We start from the raw sequence: 26,515 nt of genomic DNA on the forward strand, positions 1-26,515 counted from the left end.
CTGAGCATCCATAGCCCTTCCAAAGATTCACTACCCTCTTGAGTAAGAAATTTCATTTCATCTCAGACCAAAGTGGTCATGCCCTTATCCTGGACAGAGTAGGTCGGGAGAAACCATTCTCATTAGTGGATCGGTCAAGAACGAGAGAACACCAATTAAGGTGATTAGAATAGAGGCAAAGATGACACGAGGAAAAATTTTATTTGCACAGAGAGTGGTTAGGATGTGGAGTTCACTGAAAGAGTTCTGTTATCACGGGTGTGTCTTGGGGTTCTTTAGCTTCTTACCTTAAAAAAAATCTCACTGGAGGCAATGGTCTTTGTTCAAAAAACATTTACTTACATGCTAAATATTTACAAAAATTAAGTAAGACTAACATGTAGCTAGAGCTCTGAGATGCTACTCAGACATTCTTTCTCAGTGAGTGACATCACTGTGACATAGCTTCTTTTGCACACGCTCAGTATGCTGTTATTAGAGTTCACCTTTTACTCGAGATCTCACCCCGAGTCTTTATCCCCATACCATTTTACACACATTCCCCTACATCTCTTAAAGGGGAAGCCTATTTGGTGGTTTCACCAGTCTCCCTGAGTGCAGAGCTTCTTTGGGGTGGATGGGAATCTTCTGAGCTCGGTTCAAGAGGGCTATCACTCCCGGTTTCCTTTGTTTGTGATGTAGTAGGTGTGGCACTCTCTTCTGTTTCAGGGGACTCTGTCCATGCTTTGATGGTTTTCTGTCCTTCGGGATTAAGGCAGGTCTGTTCGGCCAAACAATGCCTGACTAGTCCTTACCAGGTACAATCTCAGTTGCAGTAGTTTTTCAGTTGCAGTGCCTGCACAGTCCTGGTCTCTGATCCATAGCCTCTTTCCTCTTCTCAAAATCAGAAGGTCTTGAGCCCTATGATACTGGTTAAACGTATGAGCTTGACTTGCTCTGGAGGCTTCTTCCTTCTTCCTAACTTGATCATGGTCTTCCCTTATAACATTCTGTAGCAAGTGTGGGGCAGGAAGGGAAGCTGAGTTTTAAGCCTGCGGCCCATCAGGAGTCAGCACAGGACAAATCTATTAGTAATGGCATCGAATGATAGTTAAACAGAGCGGGCTCAAAATCATCATTCTCCTTCAAGAGATCTTTGATGATGCATACTCATTGCTCTGCTTCTCCATTAGCCTGGATGTATTTTGGGGATCTCATGGCATTCACAAGTCCATGCAACTGCGAAGGATTGAAACCACTCGTTGGTGAATTGTGGTCCATTATTGGGGATGACTACATCTGCAGTGCAAGGTGTAGTGAGCATTTTCTTCAAGGATGTAATAACAGCTTCAGAGATGAGGCTACGTAGCTTCTGCACATTTATCCATATGGAATAATAGCCAACTACTAGAAGGAAGATTTTCCATTTATAGTCAAACAGTTCATGTCAAAGCGTTCCTAAGGCCTTGATGGAGAGGAGGAGGGCAAGAGTGGCTCTTTCTGTCTGTGGATGGCACAAGTAACATAGACACCAACTGTTCAATTGACTGTGAAATTTCTGGCCACCAAATAGATTGCTGAGCCCTGGCTTGACACTTGGTTATGCCAAGATGTCCTTGGAGGATCTTCTGGAGGATCCAGCACATGGTACCACCACTTTTGTTTCATACATACACCAGGGGGTCATGTACAATGCTGAAGTGGTGCCGCTGTTTGAAATATTGTCTCAGGACAGGGTTGCTTAGAGTGTATTATGGCCATCCATCCAGGCAGTATATGCGTATCTGAATGCACTCTTCATCTTGTGTTTGGGCTATACAAAATTCGTACAACTTCTGATCGCTTGCCGGCAAGTACCTAGTAGTCAAGACTGTAAAGACTGCCACTACCGCTATGAAGGTTTTGTCTTCCTGTACCAGGTAAATGGCAGTTTATCGGCTGTAGTCCATTGTATACCATGTACTTATTCTGTAGTAGTGTTGTAGTGCATGAGTCTAATACTGAATCGCTGAATCCTGGCTAGTATCTTTGCAATTTCCTTTGTGTTTAATAACGTTACTGATGGCTTGTTATGAGTCTCAGCTTGTAATGAGTCTCAATCTTAGACTGGAGGCCCAGTACATAATCAGAGAATTTCTCACATGCCCAAGCCACTGCAAAGGCTTCCTTTTCAATAACAGCATAGCGCTGTTCATTGTCAGTCAATGACCTGAGTGCATTGTAATCAGGTTCTTTTTCACCATCACTTTGGATGAGGAATAGCAGCGCTCCCAGTCCCATTTCAGATGTGTCAGCTGCCCAATCCATGGGAAGTTCTGGGTCATAGTGGACCAGGACCTCTGAGGATGTTAGCACAATTTTGATTTGTTCAAATGACTACCTTTGTTGCTCTGTCCAGCATCACACCTGATCCTGTCGTAAAGGATGTCTCTGGGATTCATTTATCTGGATTAAGTGAGACAGGAATTTTTCTAGTTGGTTGATCATGCCCATAAACCTTTGGAGCACTGTTACATTTCTAGGTGGCAGAAATTCCCTTGCTGCCTTCATTTTTTGTGTCTGTGGTAATGCCAGTTGCTTGGATAATACACCCTAGGAACTTTATCGTGGGCCTGGAAAACTCACATTTGTCATTGATCGTCAAGCCAGCCTCTTGCAACATGAGTAAAACTTCGCTAACCCATTTGTTGTGTTCCAGCTTCATTGATCCATGGGTCAAGATGTTGCCAATGTGGCAGATAAAGCTGTCAATTCCCTGCAGTATATTACACATTTTCCTTTGGAATATTTCATGGGCTGGTGTGATGCTGAATGGTGAACGGTTATGACAGTACCATCCAAAGGGCATAATAAAGGTAGTTAAGAGTTTTGACTCTGTGCAATGACAGCTGCCAAAACCCGCTGTTGGTGTCAAGTTTGGTGAAGATGGTGCTCTTGGCAAGTTTGGCCAAGTTCTTATCCAGCAATGCCATTGGACATATGTCTCTTTCCACTGCCTTGTTGAGCTGTGTTAGATCAACACAGAAACGAATGGAGCCATTCAGCTTTGGGACTGGTACCATATAGAGCACCACCTGGTTGGTTTAGTGACTGGCGAAATGTTGCAGCATCACCTCAATCTCAGTCCTGACTCCCAAGCCTGTAAAGAGTGTGGGAAATTCCCTCCTAAATTCATCTTGTGTGTCTTTGCATTGACCTCACCAACTTTTAAAAGCAGAGTTAGAGCTGTGCAGTAATAAAAACAGAAAATGTTGGAAATGCACAGCAGGTCTGGCAGTTTCTGTGGAGAGAGAAACATTTAATGTTTTGAGTCTGTATGACTTTAAGAAGAAGAAGATGAAGCCATATGAACTTGAAATATTAACCCTGCTTCTCTCTCCACAGATGCTGCAAGACCTGCTGAATGTTCCAGCATTTTCTGTTTTTATTTCAGATTTCCAGCATCTACAGTATTTGCTTTTATTTTAGAATGATGCAGACTTCTCTGCTTAACGGAGAGTATGCTTGATTCTTGATGACGTACAATGTTTCAGGAATTACTCTTTGTATCTTAATGTCATCTCTAGCTGGCCTTGAACATTTAACTTGGTCCCTCTTGGATCTTGGAGTTGATAGAGGACAGTGGCGGTGTCACTTTACTCAGTCCTGAAACTCTGTCAGGTAGCATTGTGACACCAGCTTCCGTGCTTAGCTTGAATTCAGTCAAATTTACCTCAATGTCAGCACTCCAAAACTGGTTTTGATCTTCCTCGATTTCTTCCGCGTTGCCAAGGTCTGGAATTTCTTGAATGGAGGTTCTTTTAACAGAGTTCTCCTTCTGCCTTGTAAACACAGATTTTACTTGAATGACAGACCACTTTGAAATGGCTTATCTGGGAACACCAATGGCAGTACGCAGCCCAGGCATTTTTCCTGCCTGTGGACCTCCCTCCCGCCACAGCGAGGATGTTGAAAATGGTGGTTGGCGTCTTTTTGGGGTGTTTCCCTGATTGCTGCCTTGCTATACTTTTGGTTTTACAGCCCACAAATTGAACAGCTTCATTGGGCTGTTCTTAGGAAATTCCCCTCACATCTCGGCTCCTCGGCCTGTCTGGCCAGTTGTACAGCTTTGCTTAAAGTTAAATCTTCTCAAGATTGTAAAGGAGTCAGAGAGATACTCATCTGAAATGCCAACAACTATTTGATCTTTGATCAGGTCGTCTTTTGGTGTTCCACACTCAAATTTGGGTCAAGGTATTGATGAATGGGTCAATCCTTTCACCCTGTTTTTGACTGCACTGGTTAAATTTGACCTTCTCAAAAACAGTATTTTCACAAAGACTGAAGTATGAATCAAAGGCTCTGATGATATCCTCGTAGGATGCTATCTCATCATTCACTCCCTGTCAGGTGAGCATGTCATCTGCTATGCTCCCAACAGTGTATAATAAAGTATTAACTTGATCTTTGTTCTCTTTAGTTGTAAGGCCTGCGGCATTGTGGTATTGAGTAAATTGTTTTTGCCAATTTTGCCATTGCTCAGCCTGTTTGGGACCCTCAACATGTTGAAAAGATTCTGGTAGGGGTAAAGTAATAGTCATTGCTCACCCAGGTCTGAGGTTGTCTTTTTCCATGCTGCCTGGTGCTTCCATCGTTATTCAGTCATTTCCGGTGCGGCTGCTGGGATGGACTTAAAGTCCTTCACCAGCTACTCTGCACTGTTGCTGAGCTTCACTTAAGGCTTTTCCTGCCATTTTCTACCGTTCTGCTGTGAGGTAATTGCCACTGTTGTCTCCGGATTCATTAGCCTCTTATTCTAGAAAACATCTCACTGGAGGCAATGCTCTTTATTCAAAAAACATTTATTTACATGCTCACTGTGACAATGCTTCTTTTGCACATGTTGAGTATGCTCTTTTTAGAGTTAACCCTTTATTCTATGGTGAGGCAGATTCAGTCGAGGCATTCAAAAGAGAATTGGCTGATTATCTGAGGCAATAATATTTGCAAGGCTACAGAAGAAAGGCTAGAGAGTGGGACTGGATAAGTTGCTCTTATCAGAGACAATATGGACACAAGGGGCTGAATGTCCTCCTTTTGTGCTATAATCGTTATATGATTCACTGATTTCATGATCAGTTGCAAACGACACAGTTATTAAGTAGATGAATAATAATTGCAAAAGTGTCACACTCTATTTTGTATCAAATAAATATCATGGCAAAATAATACATGGCTACATTCATTTGATTGATACTTTATGAGACTGATTAATTACTTTGTAAATAAACAAGTGGAACAATTCAAAGGAACATCCTGATTTCCAAACTGGTGTAGTTTTCGGCTGATCCTTAGAGCGTTTGTCATGATTAGTCACACTATCATGCTTCCAAGTAAAAAGATTCAAATAATTTGCAAGGTAGTAGACAGGAGTCATGTTTAAGAAAATGTTCCCTGCGTTATTAAATCATTGTGGATAACCCAACTCATACTGCATTCTTCCAACTGACAACTCATGTCCCATCTTCTCCTGCATGCTCCCTTTGACAGTTTCCATTTTGTCTAGCCTGTTAACTCTCCTATAACAAAAACAATCAATATAGTAAATGTCAAAAGCCAACAGATTCTCCTGTGGAGCCGTTGATGATTTTTGACATGTGCATGCATGAAGTGATAAAGCCTCCAGAACAGTTTTACACCTTAGTCAGTGCACAATTTTATTCCTATCTAACTGAGTGACACCCAACCTGATGCAACTTTTATCCCAGAAGTTCAAAGCACTAGTTTAGTTTGTGCAGCGAAGCACTATTCTCTATGAGGTGCAGGATATAATTATGCAGGTTTGCCCTGCTATGGCATTTTACTGGGAGGAGAAGGGCTCATATGGTGCATCTTTTGTTTTGGAGTATGCATTCTCCATTCAGAATACATTTTCTTCCTTTAAGTTCCTCTTGAGCTGTTCCTTTATGGATCATGCATCTCAAGCAATAAAGCTGCTTGTTCTGAATGATTAATTGACAGTGGGCAGAATTTTCCATTCTGGAAACTAAGTCCTGTGGTGGGCGGGAAAGTTGGTTTGATTCCCACTGTGTGACGGAACAGCATAAATGTGCAATCTTCCGCTGGTCAGCTAATTAGTTATGCATCTGCGAGGAGCTTGACAAATCCCTTGGCTGGGGGCCAGGGCGGGAGGAGGGGGTGGGGGGGGTGGGGGGGCGGGGGGATGGTGTGGGGGAGGCAGGAAGTCACCCATCCTGCCGTTACCTCACGGGGTTGCAGGTCCTGGCACCATGTTTAAAGGGCACCTGGACAGACATTCACTCAATGTAGGACAGGAGCTCTGCATTACTCCTCCAGAGTCCTTGCAGCTGCAGCTCATACTGGAGAAGCTGACAGGTGTAAGCACACCCTAGGACATACGAGGGAGCCTCCAGTATTGCCTTTTGCTCATCTCTAGATAATAACGCCTCCTGCAATGTACCCATGGTTGGGCCAATGCTCGCCATGTTCGGCAGTATCATTACCTTATAGAGGCCCCGCTGCCTCTTGTTGCTCAGACACTTGTTCCTCCTGGCCCTGTGCCAACCAACAACAGGCCCTCTGTCTCCTCATCTGGATGAGAGCCATTACCAAGGCAGGGTTGCTTGCATTCTGCATCTTCAATGCCTCAGTGGATGTGTGAATGAATTGAAGTGATACATTTAGTAAGCATGTCCTTTCAAAGTTTCCCTCCATCTCAAAGCCAGTAGTCCAGTGCCAAGCCCTTCATTTGGCCTCTGTCTAGGCATGACATCCCAAACAACCCCCTACCCTTTCAGCTAAAGGACATCCTGGAGAACCAGAGATGAGTGTTCCTCCCTTCATGCATGTCTACGTATAGAGACATTGCTCTGTGACCAGAGTGACTACAGCCATGTGCAAGAAGCCTCCCTCTGACACTATCCTGCTTGCCTTCAGTACCCTCGAGGCTTCTATAGAGGCTAGCCACATGAACCCTTGTCACAAAGACCATTTACCTGGGAGGATGGAGGTTTGGAGTTGCGAGTTGACTGTCATCCACTAGCTGTGCCCCTTGAAGGCATTCAACTTCCCTCCCTCCCTTCATTCTTGCCTCAGACTGTAGCCAACTGCAAATGGCACAGAATGAACAGTAGCTCCAGACCATGCTGGTATCTCGATATTAGTTGGGAACAAACCTGCTGCAATGCAAGCTTCAGCATAGAGAGAATAACACAACTGACCATGGTTGACATCCAGTTGAATCATAATTATTAGGATTTCCCTTTACTCGGCTGCTTGTGCTGACCTTGAACTTCCCACTCACCCAAAAAGACCACCCTCCCACTTTGAGGGATCTCACCTACTGATTAACTGTGTAGTCAAGGTCAGCTTTGAAAAATGGTACACTTCACTTTTTAAACCCACCCAATATCACCATTCCTCTCCCCTCTGTCACATTTGAACCTCCCCCTGTTACCCTGTACCTTATCATGATCCACCTCCACATCCCTTCCCTCCCCTCACAACCGACATCTGTTACTGGCTCCATGCCCACCCTGATCTTTCTCCCTCCTGTTATCTGAGCCACCTGTCCCTTTCCATGACCTCTCTCCCCAAAGAGACCCTCACCTACCAGACTCTTACCCTGGACCCACCACCCTACCGCATCCCACTCCTCCTTCTGACTGTGACTGTTCCCTCTATCAGCAGTGCCCTGAGTTCACCCCCCAAGACCCGACCGTCGACAACAACGACTCCACCCTCTAAATCATTTCCCCCTTCCCTGGACGCTTTCCTCACCTCTCCTGGTAATCCTGCCTCACCTGTCCAGCCTTCACTCCACTCTTCCACCTTAACCCTGCCTTCCAGTCTTCACCTGCCTCCTGTTTCCAGCCTTGGTCCAGTGTTTCCTACCGGCACTCGAGTGAAGTTCTGTGAGGTCCCCAAGAAGGTGAAAACAACATCTATTGACCTCAAAGTCATGGAAGAGGTGAAGCTCACCAAGCGAACGCCTTTTATATACAGTCGTAAAACTGAACGTTTTAAATCCTTGCCGGCAGGGAGCTTAATTTGGAGGATGAACTTAATTCTGCCGAGATGGCCTTTTAATTAGCATGCATGAGACGCTAATGAATGCAAATGAGGTTCCTGACACTGTTCATTGGGGAACCTGACTCGCCTTTAACCCACTATCACAGTCAGGAAAATAAAATGCCAAAAAAGTTCCTGCCAGCGGGAAACTGACTTTTTTAACCATGTCAAATTAAGTGCCCCTGCCCGCCACGATCCCTGCCACTGGCAGGAGTGGAAAATTCCACCTAGTGTTACTTTTCACTAACAGCAAGGCCACACAAGAAACAATCTTGTGAAAATACTCCCATTATACTTTCCTTTGCTTTCACCCATCCCCTTCCCCATCTCTTTCCCCACACTCTCCCTGTTCAGCTGGAGAAGTGGGGAAGTACCTGAGTTCCAATTGACATCCACTAGCCTGGCACATCAAGGACTGAATTTTTGCTCCCAAATCGGGAGCACAAAGCCGGGGCAATTCCCGACTGCACCTCACATACGTTCAACCATTTTGAATGGGCGTCGACAACGAGCAGAAATATTGTTCCCAGGAAAGGTCCAATGTAGTCCATGTGTAACCGCACCCAGGGTCTACATGGCCAATCCCATGGGTGTAACGGAACTGTCACTGACAAAATTTGCAGTTGCTGACATTGCACACACTTTTTTACTAAACTCTCTATTTCACCATCCACCCCAGGCCACCATAGATATCTGTATGCTATGATCTTCATTCATGAAATTCCTGGATGTGCACTGTGTGGTTCAATTAAAAGAGGCTCCCTTCCCTTTGTAGGAACTATCACTCCTGTTCTCCACAATAAGATGCCATCCTGGCTGGTTATTTCATGTCTTCTGTTGAAGTATGGTTTCATTTAATCAGATATAGGCTCCTACGACCAGCCAAGCAGCACTTGTTCTCGTACTTGAGATAGAACTGCGTCCCAACTTGTCTGGTCTCTGATCTGTTGAGCACATACTGATGAGGAATCTAAGAAATTTAACAGTAAAACAAGTTCCTGTGGAACTGGAATGTGCTCATCATTTTCTTGTAATGGCAAACAACTAGGTACATAGGCATTTGCAATTTGATTGCCAGGCCTATGTACAAAAGTGTATTCATTTGCTGCCAGAATTAAAGTCCTATTAGTATTTCTGTATCTTCTTTCTACCTGCCTTCTCCTTTCTGGCACAGACTTCAATCTCAGCCTTGTTTCTGACTTCTCTCAGATGCAAGCTCAACTTATCTGAGCTCGGTGGCTGAGTCTCCCAAAATTTCATTATCTACCTGCTTCTTAGGAAATTCTGCGAGTTTTGTTTCCAAAGCCTCTTTGGCTCCAGTTAGCTGATTCTTCAGCTCTTATGTCTCTTTGTGGTATTTGTTTGCTGCCTGCTGGAAAATTGAACATTGCTGTGTCTTCTCTGCCAACTCATTCTTCAGTTTATTCAGAGAAGTGCTGAATTATTTCTGTTTCTCTTCATACTTTTCCAGAAGTACAAACTCTGACTTGAGGGCATAGTGTGTGAAGGTCTTTCAACAGGTTTCCTTTTCCCCTCCGAAGGCTGAACCCTATCATCAAGCATGGTTTCTTCAAGTTCCTTCTGCTGTTCTTCCAGGTTTTGGCTTAAGTCAGCCTGCATTTCTTCAGGTTGTTGAGTCCTTACACACTCCTTTTTCAAAACAGGAACACTTCCAGCTTCATTTTGGAATCTAAGTGGCCAATCGAGGTTGATTTCCTTTAGCCAATTTCGCCATAGAAGGCTTGGTCCTCTGCATCTCAATACCAACACTTGTAGCTTTGCCCAATGGCCTCCATAATGGACAGTTACTCTGCTTATGCCTTTTACTTGAATGTCTTCACCTGTTTATGTTTTTGAGTTTGGCAGCTGTTTCTTCTATACTTAACTAATGTTCACCATTATTCAGATATCTGAAGGTATGTTTCCCAATTACTGTAGCAGAAGCTCCCGTGTCCACTTCCATTCTAATAGGTTTGTCATTTACTTTCACTGTGACAAATACTGGCTCTATCTTTCCAACTTTCAGATTAAACGATAAGTAAATGTCTGAATTTATTGTTTCAGGCAGATTTCGTTGGGCTTCTTCTTTTGTTTACAAGTCTGCCTGAATCTTTCTTTGCACTGTCTCATCATATGTCCATTTCTGTGACAATAATAGCATTGAAAGTTTTTTAACTGCCAATTGCTAAAAGGCTACTTGTTTCCACCTTTATTAAAATTATTCAGCAATGGTGAGCAGCTGTGATGTGGTGCGGCACACATGGGTGCAGTGCTGGAAGCACTTCAATGATGTCCTGTACTCAGGAAGGGTGAGTACCAGGTTGGCATGGGTCAGTGTGCAGAAGGGTTAAGGTCTGGCAATTCCCCTGTGGACCTCAGGGTTGGCCAAGGGGGTGAGCCCTGGCTGCTTGAGCTGAGTGCCTTGCGGCTCAAGGGCCTCGACTCGGATGTGCCCTACGAGGTGTTCTTCGCTGAGGTTGGCCAGGCTGCACTGGCACTGCAGGTAGAGAGTGAACTAATCAAGGCTCCTCTTGTTCTTTCAGGAGAAGACAAGCCATAACCAAGCAGAGAGGACACGTACAGGCGGAGGGCAGCCCAACCTGCTGCTGCTCTCCCAGTTTGAGTAAGATGCCCAGGAGCTCAAGGGACTGCACGCTTCCCATGCAACAGGGCGTGGAGAGATGGGGGTACCAGATGAAGGTAGGAGTGCAGTGCACAGAGGTGAGAGTTTCGGATTGTGGAACCATTCTAGTGTAGTGCCTTCATTGATGTGAGCCTCAAATCTGGAATCCCCATTGATCATTGAAAGACGATGGCACCATGATGCAGATCTCCATTGACTCACCAAGGTACCTGACATGCACAGTGATAGTGTGATGACTTTATCTAATGACATATCCTTGTTCTCCCCTTTAGGTTCGCCAGCATGTCCGTAGAGCGAACGCAAAGGGCTGCCCCGGACACCGAGCTTCTGTTGCATCTGCGTCACACCCGCTCTCTGAAGCAGGCACCGGTGCAGATACCAGCACCTCAGAGGGTATTAGTTCGGCAGCAAGTATCTCGGTGCATATTGGTGAGGGCACTCCACACACACTTGAGGTGAAGACGGTGGCAGAGTGCCCAGGGCACCGGCATTCAGAGGAGTGCTGGGGACCAAGATGATGCTCAGTCAAAGGCTGATGATGAGCCTCTGGAGTCATCCATCAGACTGCAGATGATGGATGTCTAGAGATATATGTGGGAGGATCTGGCAGAGATCCATGGGGGTATGTGTGCCATGGTCTCTGTGATGGAGGAGTCCACGCAGACTATGAGCACTGCGTTGACCCTCATAGCCGAGTGCACTGCCTCCTCCATAGAAAGAGTGGTGACTCTCGTGGAGAGGCAGCTCCAAGAACAGAATCCTGGGGTAGCGCTCGGGCCTGCAAGCCCTCACGCAGGCAACTGACCTCAAGTGGCCAGTGTCAGTGCGGGAGACGAATGAGGCACCCAATGTCCCAGCTAAGTGCCTGTCCATCAATGGTGAGCAGGGAGGTCCAGAGCAACCTCACATTGGTGCACGAGCTGCCCGTCATCTCTGTGGGTTCCTCTCAGGGCACTCTCGATGACAGCAGCAGCTCCTCCGCCCCTCTGCCAGTAACCGTTGCATCAGCTGAGGCTGCAATGACTGGGGAGATGCAGCTGTGGCACTGGCCACTCCCTCCCAGGCAGGGCCAGCACAGGGTCCACTGGTTAGAGGACGACCGCCAAGGTCATCAAGGCCAACAAGACACCAGGGTCAGCAGGCTGCCCCCAATGCTGGTGCCAGCGAGGGGAGGCACCAAGATATTGCACTCACAAGTGTAAGTTTAAGGCACAATGAGCACAAATGGGACTGGTCACGGGTGATTTTATATTCATTTATGTTTACTTTATCTATACTGGTCTGGGAATGAAGATCAGGGAAATTTATATAAATAGGTTAGAATTGTTAAAATGAGATAAATGTTGTTTTTGTCGTCATGGCCTGAGTATGCTTCACCTTTTTATTTTATTGCCGCAGGATACGCCATTATTTAATGTTGGATGTAAGTGGCTCTGAACTTCATTGCACAGGCACTGAGGCTTCTTTGTGTCCAAATGAAAGGGTCCTTTCAAATATCTGGGATGGAGATGGCAACCCTGGCACATGTTTGAAGCTGATCTTTGGTAGCCTAGCTGAAGGAGCTTTGGATCAAGGCGTCCCTGGTGTCCCTATCTCCATGGAGGCTACCGAGGTCTAGCTCCATGCCTTCAGCATTCTCCTCACCAGTCTCCCCTTCTGACTCACGATTGGATTCATCATCTGTGGCCTGTGCAGCTGCGCCAACATCCTCCTCCTCCAGTAGGTCCCCCTTTGCCAGTGCCAGATTGTGGAGAGCGCAGCATGAAACCACTATCAGTGACAACCACTCTGGGGGGTATTGTCATGTTCCCCTTGAACGGTCCAGGCATCGGAAGTGCATCTTGAGAAGACCTATGGTCCTCTCTACCACCACCCTTGTGGAGGCAAGACTCATATTGTAACGCTTCTTTGCCTCTGTTCTTGGGAGGCAGAGAGGCTTCATAAGCCACCTCTTCAACGGATAGCCCTTGTCACCCAGCAGCCATCCATCCAGTCGGGCTGGAGCACTGAAGAGCCTCAGCACCTGAGAGTGTCTCAGGATATACGCGTCATGGGAGCTGCCAGGGTACCTTGCACAGACTTGCAGAACTTGCATCCTGTGGTCACACACTATCTACGTGCTCATGGAGTGAAACCCCTTCCTGTTGACGAAGGCAGCTGGCTGACCCACTGGCGCCTTAATGGTAACGTGTGCAGTCGATGGCACTCTCAACATGGGGGAACACAGAAATCACTGTTCAGCCTGGCTGGCCTCATCCGTGCGGTAAAGAATAAAGGTCAGTACCCGCCTCAAAAGAGCTTCTGTCACCAGCTTGATGCAACTCTAGACAGCTGATTGATACCTGGATGTGTCCACACAGTCTGAATCCTCCACCAAGCAGCCACCAAGGATTCCTGAAATGAAGCCTGGAAATGCTAAGCATGAAGCCCCAAACCAGAAAAAGCTGCCAAGTACCAATATGTCACCAGCAGCAAACTATCTACCAAACTGCTCACTACTGATGTTGCAATGCTGCTGACCCTTTTTATCTCACCCTTGGATGAGGTTTTTGAAAATGTGTGCTGGCCGCTTACCTGTTTTGCCCATGCGATGAGCGCGAAATCACACAGGCAACAAAAAATCGCCATGAATTGGACTGTTAATGGCCTTACATAGCCTATTAATTAATGGTGGGTGTGGCTTCGGCACCCACACACACACCCGCTGAACAAAATGCCACACGAGTGCACAATGGCATTGGGAGGCTCGCCCGAATTCATCTCCTGCTATTTTATGCCCAATCGGGTTGGGCAGGCGCCGGCCACAGGATGTAACATCTTGCCCGTTAAGTTTGTTTACAATGTACTCAGCAGCAAATAGACGTGTGCTTTCAACTCTAACTCTACCTATACACTGACTGCTGAGGTAGTTTGTGCTACTTTCCTATTTGTTACTACAGATCATGTGGCCTTCCTTAACAAGTATTATTCTTAAAGGTACATTACATACTAAATAAAACCATAATTACCACAATATGAACATACGGATTAGGAGGAGGAATAGGCCACTCGGCCCCTCAAGCCTGGTCTGCCATTCAATAAAATCATGGTTGATCTGAATTTAACCTCAACTCCATATTTCTGCCTTTCACCCTTTCACTCCCTTTCACCCCCTTGTTAATCAACAATCAATCTAGCTCTGCCTTGAAAATATTCAAAGACTCCGCTTCCCCTGCCTTTTGAGGAAGAGAGTTCCAAAGACTCACAGCCCTCTGAGAGAGAAAAAATTGTCCTCATCTCTGTCCTAAAAAAGCAACCCCATATTTTTAATCAGTGACCCCTAGTTCTAGATTCTCCCATAAGAGGAAACAGCCTCTCCACATCCATCCTGTTGAGACCCCTCAGAATCTTAAAGTTTTCAATTAAGTTGCCTCTTACTCTTCTAAATTCCAGTGAGTACAAGCCTAAACTGTCCAGCCTTTCCTCATAAGACAACCTGCCCATTCCTGGTATTAGAGTAGCAAACCTTCTCTGAACTGCTTCTAATGCATCTACATATTTCTTTAAATAAGGAGACCAGTACTGTACACAATACTCCAGATGTGGTCTCACTAATGCCCTGTGCATCTGAAGCATAACCTCCCTACTTTTGGAATCAATTCCCCTCACAATAAATAATAACATTCTATTAGCTTTCCTAATTACTTGCTGTGCCTGCACACTAATCTTTTGTGATTCATGCACTAGGGCACCCAGATCCCTGTGAATCTCTGAGCTCCGCAATCTCGCGCCATTTAGGTAATAAGCTTCTTTTTTATTCTTCCTGCCAAAATGAACAATTTCAAATTTTCCCACAGTATACTCCATTTGCCAGATCTTTGCCCATTCACTTAGCCTATCTATGTCACTTTGTATCCTCCTTACATCTTCTTCACAATTTACTTTCCTACCTATCTTTGTGTCATCAGCAAATTTAGCCACCATTCCTTTGGTCCCCTCATCCAAGTCATTTATATAAATTGTAAAAAGTTGAGGCCCCAGCACTGATCCCTGTGGCACACCACGCGTAGCATCCTGCCAACCAGAAAAAGAGCCAGAAGTATGGAGCAAGCTGGAGCAAGTATGGAGCACCAGAGGTCCAATTGAAGTAGTGTTTGCACCAGCCTACTCCATATTAAAGAGGTACCCTGGCAATAACCCCACAAACTCTGGCAGAATCAGTGTTGGAGGATACATCGGGCATGATCGTGGGTTACTACTGAGGTCTAGACCCCAGCAAGTTCTGAAGCAACTAGTTTACACAGATAATGGTGAACCTTTAGAATAGACTATCCAAAGGAACAGTGCAGGAATGAAGGTAGTATGGAAAAATGTGGGGAGAATTATATAGATACTTGAGAAACTGGTGTTGCAAATATTTAATTCATAATTCATGTTTTTGAATATAACTTTTCATTTTAGGAATTAAAGATTTAACTGTAGAAAATTGGGGCATCTGATTGGGAAACTGATAAAAGCAGCCCTGAAGTAAATGCAGTTCAAACAAGCTTGGAGTTTATTACACTTAAAAGGCTGGAGCCATGTTGACTTAAGAGGTTAACAAATAGAAGGGTAAGATCATCATTTGGCAGGTGGGATTACCTAGCTAAAGAACTGGAGACATGACATTTGCAGTTGTTTCATTAAAGGATAAGTTATTCATATGGTTTCCCAGAATTAAATAAATTTTTGGAATTAAAATGTAGTTAATTTTCATTTACTCCTGGGAATAGGCTGTGTTCTTAAGTTTGTCATGATGATGGATGTGGTCACTTAGGGCATAGCCAGCAGGCAGGACAGGTTGATCTTGATCATTTTTTTGAAATGCAGCTAAGAGACTGTGACAACTTTGGGCTTTATGTAGCTTGTAGCTCCTTGGAAGTTGAGAGATAAAAGCCATACCTATACTTGAAGTAGGGTAAATGTAGGATCTATGATCCATGACACAGCCTGTGATTGGGAGCTGATATTTAGTTTAAGACAAAGTTGGTAAGCAGAAAAATGACTGGAAGATTTGTTTAGCTGGAAGCCAAAGGAAGAAATCTACAGCAATCGTCTCAATAAGAGGCAGTTAATCTTGTTGTAGTTGGAGTTCTGAAAGTAATTAACCTAGTTGCAGCTTGAAACTATAGCAGCAGGCTACTGGAAACAAAGGGCAATTTCTGATGCTTTAAGCCACTGCTTGAGCCATGGAATCCAGAGTCATGAGTTTGGTGAAGCAATTAGAGAGTCACTTTGCCAAAGGCCAATGGAAGGACCCCCATAAAATCTTGTCCCTTGGTAAATAACTGACACTCTGAAGGGAAATCAGAGTGAATTCTAGACAGCAATGATATGCCTTCTGAGTTGGTCCAGGAATAATGAATGAACTTCAATGATTTCATAAGATAAGGGAACCCGGCAGGAGGAGAATAAAATGTAGAATTGACTTTATAGCATAAGTCTTATAAACCATGGTGTTTTTAAATGTTAATGTCCCTAACAGGATAGTAACAGTAAGTATTTGAGGCACAGTGTTAGACTCTTCTAGCCCTGTTTTCCTATGTCAGTTGTTATTGATTCATGTTCTGACTGGTTATCTTTATTGTCCTGTTTTATTGTGCTTCGACCATGAGAGATGTAACTTGTGTCATGATCCATGGATGTAAAATTGGTAACCTTTTTGTCTTTCAGTGTCATACACATTACATCCCTGTTTGTGCATCCAATGGAGATACCTACCAGAATGAATGTTTCATGAGGCTAGCTGCATGCAAATATCAGAAAGAAATCACAGCAGTAACCGAAGGTCTATGTTATACGGGTGAGTACTACATGTTAAAAAATTCAACTATTGAACACAATATTATTTTATTTTAAAGTTAAATATTCCTTTTCGCTTGAAGTGAAAGCATAAACTGACAGCTAATGATCTGAAGAGTCTTACTAACCATGTATCTGAAGTTGACTATTTCATCTGCTTTACCTATAATGTAAGGAATGGGAAAGGGAAGTCTACTACCATCCTCATCCATGCAAGTAGCATGGTGAAGTTAACCCTTCTCTTAACATGTGATCTTAGGCTATCTGATCTCTGACCAACCTGTCATTTTTAACAGAAGGTAGGGCAAGGTTTGGTTGGGGGAGGGGGGAATGCAGTATGTGATACTGGACAAAAACAGAATTACCTGGAAAAACTCAGCAGGTCTGGCAGCATCTGCGGAGAAGGTGGTGGGGTGAGGCCCAGGAAATTGGCTGATTTCTCTGGCTCCTCTCTCGACTCTCACCTGTTATACTCCAGAAAGCCTGGTAATGAAGGATGGAACTGGAACCAATCTTTATAAGCTTGTATTTATAAGATTTACAATTTATGAACATATACTTCCTTAACCAACAGCCAGTTTCAGTCTATTCCTTTTTATAGGAAATGTGAATCCCCAGTTAATGCCCACCACCTGCATACAATTAAATAAAATTAATATGTAAATAAGAGATTCCCTTCCCTCTCTTAAAACAAAAATGAGAGTTTATTGGTGTGCAATCAAAACGTTGAAACAAATTAAATCAAAGACCTCCATATACAAAGCCTTACGGCATGAAACTGCCCTTCTCTAGGACCCCTAACAATTCCTTCATTCATGCATTTCTTTTTGTGGAACAACGTGACTGTTGGTACCTTGCATCCACACATTTAATTTTAGAGATTTCTTTCTACTATTTGGATGGAATTTAATGCCCCCTCCCTGTGGCAGTTTTAGTGGTGAGGGCATTTAATCAGGCAGGAGGGTGGCAAGTGGTGACCCTGCTGCCTTTCCACCTCCACCCCAATTAAATCTGTGGCGGGAAGGCTCATGGATGGCCTTCCTGCTCCATCGCCAATTGAGGCCCTTAAGTTGGCAATTCATGTTCATTTAAGGATGAAGATTTCTAAGAGGATTTGAGTACAGAAGGAAATTGTATAGAGCCTTGGTGAGATCACACCTGTAGTTTTGGTCTCCTTACCTAAGGAAGAATGTTATTGCCATTGAGGGAGTGCAACTGAGGTTCACCAGACTAATCCCTGGAATAGCAGGATTGTTTTTTGTGAGATTGAGATTGAGGAAACTGGGCCTGTATTCTCTAGAGTTTCAAAGAATGAGAGGTGATCTCAGTGAAACATACATAAGTTTTTACAGGGCGTGACAGGGCAGATGTGGATAGGATGTTTCCCCTGGCTGCTGAGTCTAGAACCAGGGGGCTCAACTCAGAATAAGGGGCAGACCATTTAGGACTGAGGATGAGGTGGAATTTCTTTACTCAGAGGATGGTGAATTTTTTGAATTCTCTACCTCAGAGGGCTATAGAAGCTCAATTATTGAGCATGTTCTAGACAGAAATTGATAGATTTCTGGATACTGATTACCTCAAAGAATATGGGGATAGTGGGAGAAAATGGCATAGAGGTAGATAATTATCCATGGTCTGCCGGCAGTTCTCAGCGGGGTTCTTGATTCTGGGGAAGTCCCACTGCTATCCAGGTGGAGAGCCTTCCCTAAAAAAGACGACATAGAGCTCTCACCAGCTCACAAGATGGTGGGAAAGACCCCTGTCGCATCCATGAAATAATACTATCTTTTGTTTTAAGTTTCAGCAAGGTTAATCTGTAAACTTTTCTCACTCACATTTTTCATCAAATGTACGTTATTACATAATGCATGATCATCTACATAACATTTAATGAATATACTATCTTCAGTACACTCCTTGTACAGAATCTCACTTAAAACATTTGACAAAATTCTGTAAGAGTCAGTGAGCTGAATTTTCCTGGTCTATTGGAGATGGGAAGGCTGGCAATATGGCGGGGGAGGTGTCGGGCAGGGAGCCTTGCATCTTCCTACCGTCATGGTTTCTTGATGGCGATGCAACTTTAGCCACACAGCCATCCACCGGCAGGGCAGTTGAGCTACTTAAGTGGCCAATTAAGGGCCACTTCCCGCCAAAGCTGGTAATTTTGCATGTGTTGGGAGGGCCCACCCCCATGTGGGGAGACCGCCACCACCTCACCAGCTCACCACCCCCATCTCAAGGGCAGTTAGGGATGGGCAATAAATGCTGTCCTAGCAAGCGATGCCCTTATCCCGTGAAAGAATAAATAAAACAGATGAACCCTAGTGACCTCCCAGTGGGTTGCAGTAAGGGGGATGGAGTGATGGGTGCCTCACAGCCTGTGGAGGGGCAGCTCAGTGGCAATAGCCATCCCTGTGGCATCAGCACTGCCGGTGCACCACGAACCAACCCCACCCAGATCGCCATGACCCGTCTGCTTGACCTTGGCTTCCGTCAGCCAAACTCACCTCTTTTTGGGGGTGCCCCACCATTGAGGTACCCTCTCCCTGGTCATGTAGCCTCACCTACAGTCACTGCTAATGGTGGGGCTGCTGAGGCTGCTGAGCAGCCAGCCCTCCGATTATGCCTGCTGCTCTTGGGCGTGGGCCACCATCCTAAAATGGATGGCACCCCTGGTGGTGGCATCTTAATTGGCTACAGCTGGCAAGATGCCATCTCAGGGTCTTGTTGCCTGCCAGAGCAGGTTGCCTCTGACTTCAAGGTCCCCCAAAAATTTCAGCCCCTGTGCTTTGGCAGTACTTTTAATGACCCTCTCATCTTTCCTTACCTCCCAAATATAAAAACATTTTCCATTCTCACCCATCAGAAGTATTGTGAAACCAGCTGTGCTAGAATATCAACATCAGGAAGGTGGGTGGTTACGGAAACACTTCTTTCTGAAAAGTATCATCCTGCAGAAGTACAGCTTTTATGTCAATTGACCTGCACTCCCATAAATACATGACCAAAAGAACTAAAAAACGATTAAGGGTCCACATTAACATTTGCATCGCCCAGTGGTTCTTTAAAACCCCTACCAACGAGCCTTGCTTTAGTTTTAAGTCCCATCTACCCTATTCCCATCACCTGCATATAATTAAACGCAATTACTATACAAATTAGCATCACTACTTAATGAAGGAATAGAATAGGAATATCCCACTTGCATGTCAGTATGATCCCAAATCTCAGGAATAAGGGCCTGAGATTTTCAGTCATCGGGCCCAGGAGCAGACAGGAAATGGGCCACCTGCCACACTCGGCCCCCGACTATGATTTCATGCTGGATGGCCAATTAACATCCAACCAGCAGGAAATGCACGCTGAGATGCTCAGTGCTGCCAGGGTGGGGGCAGGAAGAGGGCGGGCGCCAACGTAATCGAGGGTGCAGGTGTGCGCTTCGGGAGAGCTCCCTGAAGGCAGACAGCTGTTCCAGGGAACTGCAGACCTCTACAGGCTAAAGGACACAACAAAAATGATTCAAAACATGTCCATGCAGTTCCAATCCAGCATTTGAAAGCATGTCTCATAAAAAACCAGTTCCCAGATATCGCTTCTTATTTTATTTTCCCATGGAGATTTCATCCTGCTCTGGATCGAGGTTTGAACAAAAATGGGAATACCGCCCTGTCCGCCAAATGTAAATTTCGAAGGGCCATGTAAAATCGCTGTTGGTTGCATCGTTAACGGGCTTCATTGCCTGCTTAATTGTCGGCAGGTGCGCTTCCGACTGCCGCTTGCGCCCGCCAAGTGAAATATCGCGCCAGTGCGCGATGACGTCGGGACACTTGCCTGATGTCATTTTGCGCTATTTCACATCTGGTCGGGTTGGGCGCACACCCGCCTGTGTGATGTAAAATTCTGGCCAAGGTCTTTTACCTTCTTGGGGTGGGTGCCTGTACCAGTCCAGAAGTTTCTAGGCGCTGTTCCAGTAGCATTAATGTAAGCAAGGGTGGCTGAAATCCTTGGCACCTCAGTCTTCCGATAGAAGGTTATCCCTCCCTGATGGGCATTTATTGTAATAATACTTGATCCCTCTTGGAAAGATTGTCATTTGAAATGTTTGTAGGGTCTCCATACTGTCTGGACCAACACTCCACTTTATGGCAGTTTGTCTAGATTCCTTTGGGAGACCAGGAATGCTGCTGCACATGCTCCCAAAATGAAATTGGGATGTAAGGGGCAGAGAGAAGGAGCAGCCGCCTCTTGTATTTGGACTTTCTATTGCTGGTTCCATAGTGTGGGATCATAGTATTCACTTTTTGTATAATTGTATCATTCTGGATTTACATTATAATTCTGTGTTGCTGTTGCAGAGTTTCACGAGCCTGAGCCACATACTAAAATTGAGGTTTGGCATGTCAGTTTCACAGCTCAAACAAATTTCCACCCATTGGAATTAATGGATAGAATATTTTCAAGGCCACTAATTAGGGAGGTGATTCTGCTCCCAAAATCTTAGTTAGCACTTCTGTTTCATGAAATTCTGTTACAATGGTGCAAGCTCATGCAATTGTCACTTAAGAATAAATCAAATAAGTGAAGAGATCCCAAAGCAGTGAAAATTGTACATAGGAAGAAGAAGGTTTGAAAGACTCCATATTTTGTTACTCAGTAATATCTAGTAGTTTGATGGCTGAGTAAAATAGATTACATGTTTTTCAGTAAAGCATTCATTTCTCGTCACATTGCACTGAAACAGGCAATAGTTTCTGATAACCTATTTGCCTGTTCCATCAGACAGTGTTATCCCATTTAAGTTAAAAAAAAGAACCATCAAAGTGATCAACAAGATCTAATGAAAGTGAGTTGTCAGTATTACAGACTAATGAACACTATAGCACTTATAGCACAGAAGCAAAGCAGTTGTGCCTATTCTTTGACTGGAGCTGTGTGCTCTAACATAATATTAACACTCTTTCTATATATTTTCTTTTCAAATGCTTATCCAATTCCCTTTTAAATTATATTGTAGCCTTTGCCGCAGTAGGCAAGTGGTAACATATTAATTTTCTAATAACATCTGTGTGAAAAACATCTTCTAAATTCCCTCCTTGTTTTATACTGATTATCCCAAATTTATACCTTTAATTATTGATTTGCCAGCCAGAGGAGGCAACCTCTTATTGTTTATCATCGCAAAGTTTTTCATAATTTTGAAAATCTACCTTGGATCTTATCTTCCAATCTTTTCTCATCCATTAAGAGAAGGCAAGGCTTTAAGGCCAGAATCTTCCGGTTGGCGTGTGGAGGCGGCCCCACTTGCCGAAGTGTAAATTGACGCTTAGTGACATTGGGCGTGCATCCTGACGTCAAAGCGCGTCATTCAGATCTTTAGTTCAGCAGGTGCACACTGGAGTCGGCTGCGTGCCCGCCGAACTGTCAGAGGCCTATTAAGGCCATTTAAAAACTAATTAAAACACAAAGCGGAGCTGCCCATCCAACCTTAAGGTTGGTGAGCAGGCGAGGGCCCAGGCGGCCTTTGCGTTTATCACGAAACCTCATCCACGGGCGGGATGAGGTTTCGTGAAGTGTTTATAAATTGAATAAAAATTTTTACTAAAGTTCATTGACCTGTCCCAGCTCATGTGACACTGTCACATGAGGGTACATGCCTTAACATTTTTTTTTCTTTATTAAAATTTTTGATAATCAAACTAACCTCCCTGATGCAGCTCTGCCTCAGGGAGATTTCTGCGTGCATGCGCGAAAGAGCGCAAGCCCTGACTCAGCCTACTACCCCCCGCCCGCCTAGAGACCGTTCAGCGCTTCCGTGTGCGCGTCACACTGGGCAGGCCTTAACTGGCTGCCCACGTAAAATGGCGGTGATCAGCTGCGCATCTGTCTATGCCTGCTCCTGCTCAGCACCGCCCATCGGGGAGAAAATTCACCACTAATTCTTTCTTCATAACTGTAATCTCACATTCTTCGTATGATTTAATTGAATCTTTACTGTACCCTTTCATGGCTCTGATATCCTACTTATGCCCAGAATAATATATGGTACACCAGCTGTAGCCTAACCAGTGACATTTCCTTGCTTTTATATTCATTACTCCTTTGTATAAAATCCAGGATCCCATTTATCATTCTTAATGCATTTTCTACCAATAATTTCAACTTTAAAAATCTCTCCAACTGCACCTCTACATTTCTCAGTTCCACGGTGCTATTAAGATTCTTACTGCTAAGGCTATACTTACATTCACTGTCCTATTCCCCTAAAGTATACCACTTCAGAATGAATTAGAAGTTGTTGTAATATTTCATGTATTAGCGCTCTGCTGTTTCTTCACCAATTAGTATTAGAATGAGCTCAGTTGCAGTGTTCTTATCTCTGAGTCAGTAATGAGGGATTACTACATTGTCTACGGTGATAGTAAGGACTTGTTCACAGATACTGCTTTGGGGCCTAAAGCCAGCCTAATCTTGGCAGAGGGATGAGTTAGTAATAGAGCTAATTCATAGAAGAATGAACCATTCCAGGAGCTTATAGGTTATACAGAGCAGTGAAATGGGACTGTAGCTCCCAGGGTCATCTGCTGGCTTTCCTGGTTTTGGTAGGGCCATTACCATCACCTCACACCACAGCTGAGAAGAGTGCTGTGGGCAGTGTTTTGCTAGTGGGCCAAGATGGTGCAGTAAGTTCTGTGGGATACCAACTTTCCCAGAAGCTTTTCCCTTTTTTCTGGTTGCGAGGCCAACATCCAGTTCCATAACGGTAAAGTCGTCTGACAGTGGGAAGACTCTTGACAACTCACTATTGCCTCTCTATGAGTTTTTTCTTGTGTTGTTTATCGCGGGATCCCTTTGAATTGGTCAGTAGTTTAGCAGCAGCAGCATTTGTGCTTACCTGTGGGTTCATGGCCTCTGCTGGGTTTGATGCTCCGAGTTTCCTCAGGAGGTTCCAGGCCCAACGGCTTGAATGTGTAAAGTCCGTGAATTCCTTGCAGTCCAGCCAACTTTGTTGTCTATGATTGTCCAAAGATTCAAGTAGTGCCCTGGCTGTTGCTGACTCTCCAGTTTGTTGGTATTGTAGAAAGGGGGCTTTGCACTCAGACCTCAAACACAGATGTACTGTGCTCTGAAAAATCAAGGGATGTTCTTCTTTGCTGCAGCAGAGTTATACAGTTTTGGCACTGGGGGGATACTGTGGATGATTTCCTTCAACTCGGCCGTAAATCCAGGCCAGTTTGCCTGATGGAAGTTCCATCTTGACACTTGTTTTGATGAAATGACAGGGATTTCAACCCACACATGGCTGATAATCAGCCTAAGTTGGTTGTGTGGTAAGTCTGGAAGGACAGTTTGAGACAGGCATACTGGGACACCTTCACAATCTGACGAGACAATGGAGAGGTCAGGGTGAAATTCCCTCCCTCACCTTGTTGATCAGAAGGTTGCACAATGCTTAACATCATACACAAGGTGAACATCCTGTGCTGATATCTGATCCATCAGGGTTTCCCCATTGTGATCATTTGAATCATAATCCCATTCCCTATGGCTGTTATTGAAGTATCCCACATATATGGTTGGGTGTTGAGGGGGTTGGACAACTGGATTGGACCATTCTTCATTTGGGGGTTTACAGATGTTGATAACTGTCAGCTCCCAATTTTGATACCTACTGTAGTGCTAACTCGATATTCCATGCCTGGGATTGTAAGTTAGTTAGTAATTTCATCTTTCACATAAATCACCAGGCCATATTTTGCATGGGGTAAGTTTGTGACAGGCTTATAACCATAAATCTTGTAACAATGTGCTTGCTCATTGTTAGTGACATGCATTTCTTGTAATGCAAGGATATCTATGTATTTTGTCCTCAGTATCTTTGCCAGGTAGTGGCATTTGGCCCATGAGAGACCTTCAACATTCAGTAACTAGATCCATGTTTCAGGGCCCAATCTTTGGAATGCTTGGCCTCGAGAGGTGTTGTTCTGATTGCTTCAATTTTTCGTTTTGCCCTGTTGACTGGGAGGCCCATTAGGAGTGTTTGGTCACCATTTCGATGACATTAGTTACAGATTCAAGAGTTTGAGAATTGGCATGGCAGGGTGGGGCATGATACAGCTGTCTTAATCCACCCCAGTAGATACTGCAACCAAACACAGCCAAATCCATCGTCTCTGCTTTCCACCTTTGAAAATCGCAAGGCACACAATACCCTACATGTCACCTTCTGTAGAGAAGGAGTGCAGCATGACCCAACTCCCATCCATCTTGGATGACCCTTGACCGCTCCCTAACTTATCACCACCGCCTCCGAAAGACTGCTGAAAAGACCAAAGCACAAACATCATCCAGAAGCTCGCTGGCACAAGCTGGATGCAAAAATAACCATCCTTCATACTTCTTCCATATCTCCGGTCTTCCCAACAGCTGGGCACTGTGTACTCATATGGGCCGCAAGTCGTCACACCAGACTCATTGACACACAACCTCACTTAGTAATGAGGATAATCTCTGGAACTTTGAGATCAACCCCAGTTCAGTGGTCACCAGTCTTCTCAAATATCTTGCTTCCCTCCATTCGATGAATGCAGCAACATGCAGAGAAATAACTCGTTTCAGCAGCAACTTGGACCTCTCCATCCATCGAGACCTTCAAAATCCCCCAACTCGCCACATGGCTCCACAAAACCACCTCTGGACATGAATCGAACATCTACAATGCCATAACACTGATGAAACCTGTAGGAAATCTTGGGCAGAAAACGTCCCCAAACGCACACAACAGGCAGAATTGTCCCAGAAATTGGCAAAGTCTGATATTGGGCATGGAAATTGGCATCTGACCCACCAATGGCAATGGCAGCTTTTCTCACCGTATTGAGCGCTATTTTATTTTTAAAAATTGAGAGGCTCAGGTTTTACGTTGGATCACTGGAGGGGTATTTAAAAGCTGCCCCAGCACAGAGCTAGCATTCTTCAAGGGATAGGAAGCTGCTGGGAACTGATGGCTGCTAAAGGAAGGAAACATGCTACCCTCAGATTTAGTAACGCCTTCCTGAAGTACCTATTGGATGCAATGAAGGCCTGTTGCGATGTACTCGGCCTCCACTCTGGGTGAAGAATCTCATCCAAGGTGACAAATCCAGCATGGGAGGCAGTAGCAGCAGTTGTCAGCATCAACATCCTACAAAAGAGGACAGCCACCCAGTGCTGAAAGCAGATGAATGATCTTCTCTTTTCCACCAGGGTAAATCACTCTTCTCATAACTCTCAACTCACACACTCACAAACCTATCACACATCCACAGGGATCTTACTCACTGCCAGTTCAAGGGACATCACCGTTCACTCTCTCGCACTCACCTTCATCTGCCCTGTGGATCGTGTCCCCATTCTGTCCATGGCACCACTCACCACCCGCACATGCTAGGCATCCTTCTCATCTGGCCTGGCAGGTGTTCTGCTTATACTCTCTCCATCTGTCTTCATGCAGGACAAGCTGGCACACAAGAGGGAGAGGTCACAGACTGGTGAAGGAATGCTTGACATCAAGGTCCTCACAGACTTTAAAAATAGAGCCATCCAGCTGGCCGACGACAAGTAGAAAGTTCCTGTGCTGATGGTGAGGTCAGCGGTGCTCAACCAAGTGAGGATCCAGCAGTGCAACATCCATCAGACAACCATGCTGTGAGTGAGTTCCCCTATTGCGCAGTCCCTGCCATGTATTAATTGTCTCTCCATGCTTTCACAGGCACATCTGGGAAGCAGCCGAGGGGGGTCCACAAGCCAGGTTCTCAACTCCAATCCCAAGGACACCACAGAAAAGGAATCCACAGACACCAACATTGAAGACCTTTCACAGCACTCACCCACGCCCTCTACCTGAAATGCATACCTCGGTGGGATTTAGTTTTACAGTAGCCTCAGGGTCACAATCTGGTGAGCACATCACATGTTCTGATCCACAGCAGGCAGAGGCAGGGACTTCCCAGCTTCCCA

General features: G+C 44.9%; 1 protein-coding gene across 1 annotated transcript in view; it reads left to right on the forward strand.

The window, feature by feature from the left end:
• Window positions 1-26,515, forward strand: part of LOC121276013 (tomoregulin-1-like) — a 186,424-nt gene that overhangs the window by 2,793 nt on the left and 157,116 nt on the right. Inside the window, exon 3 of the mRNA XM_041183958.1 lies at window positions 16,385-16,514. Within this exon, the coding sequence (XP_041039892.1) occupies window positions 16,385-16,514 (130 nt within the window). The remainder of the gene's footprint in view (window positions 1-16,384; window positions 16,515-26,515) is intronic.

Source organism: Carcharodon carcharias, chromosome 3 (assembly GCF_017639515.1).
Source record: "Carcharodon carcharias isolate sCarCar2 chromosome 3, sCarCar2.pri, whole genome shotgun sequence".
Taxonomy (NCBI): domain Eukaryota; kingdom Metazoa; phylum Chordata; class Chondrichthyes; order Lamniformes; family Lamnidae; genus Carcharodon; species Carcharodon carcharias.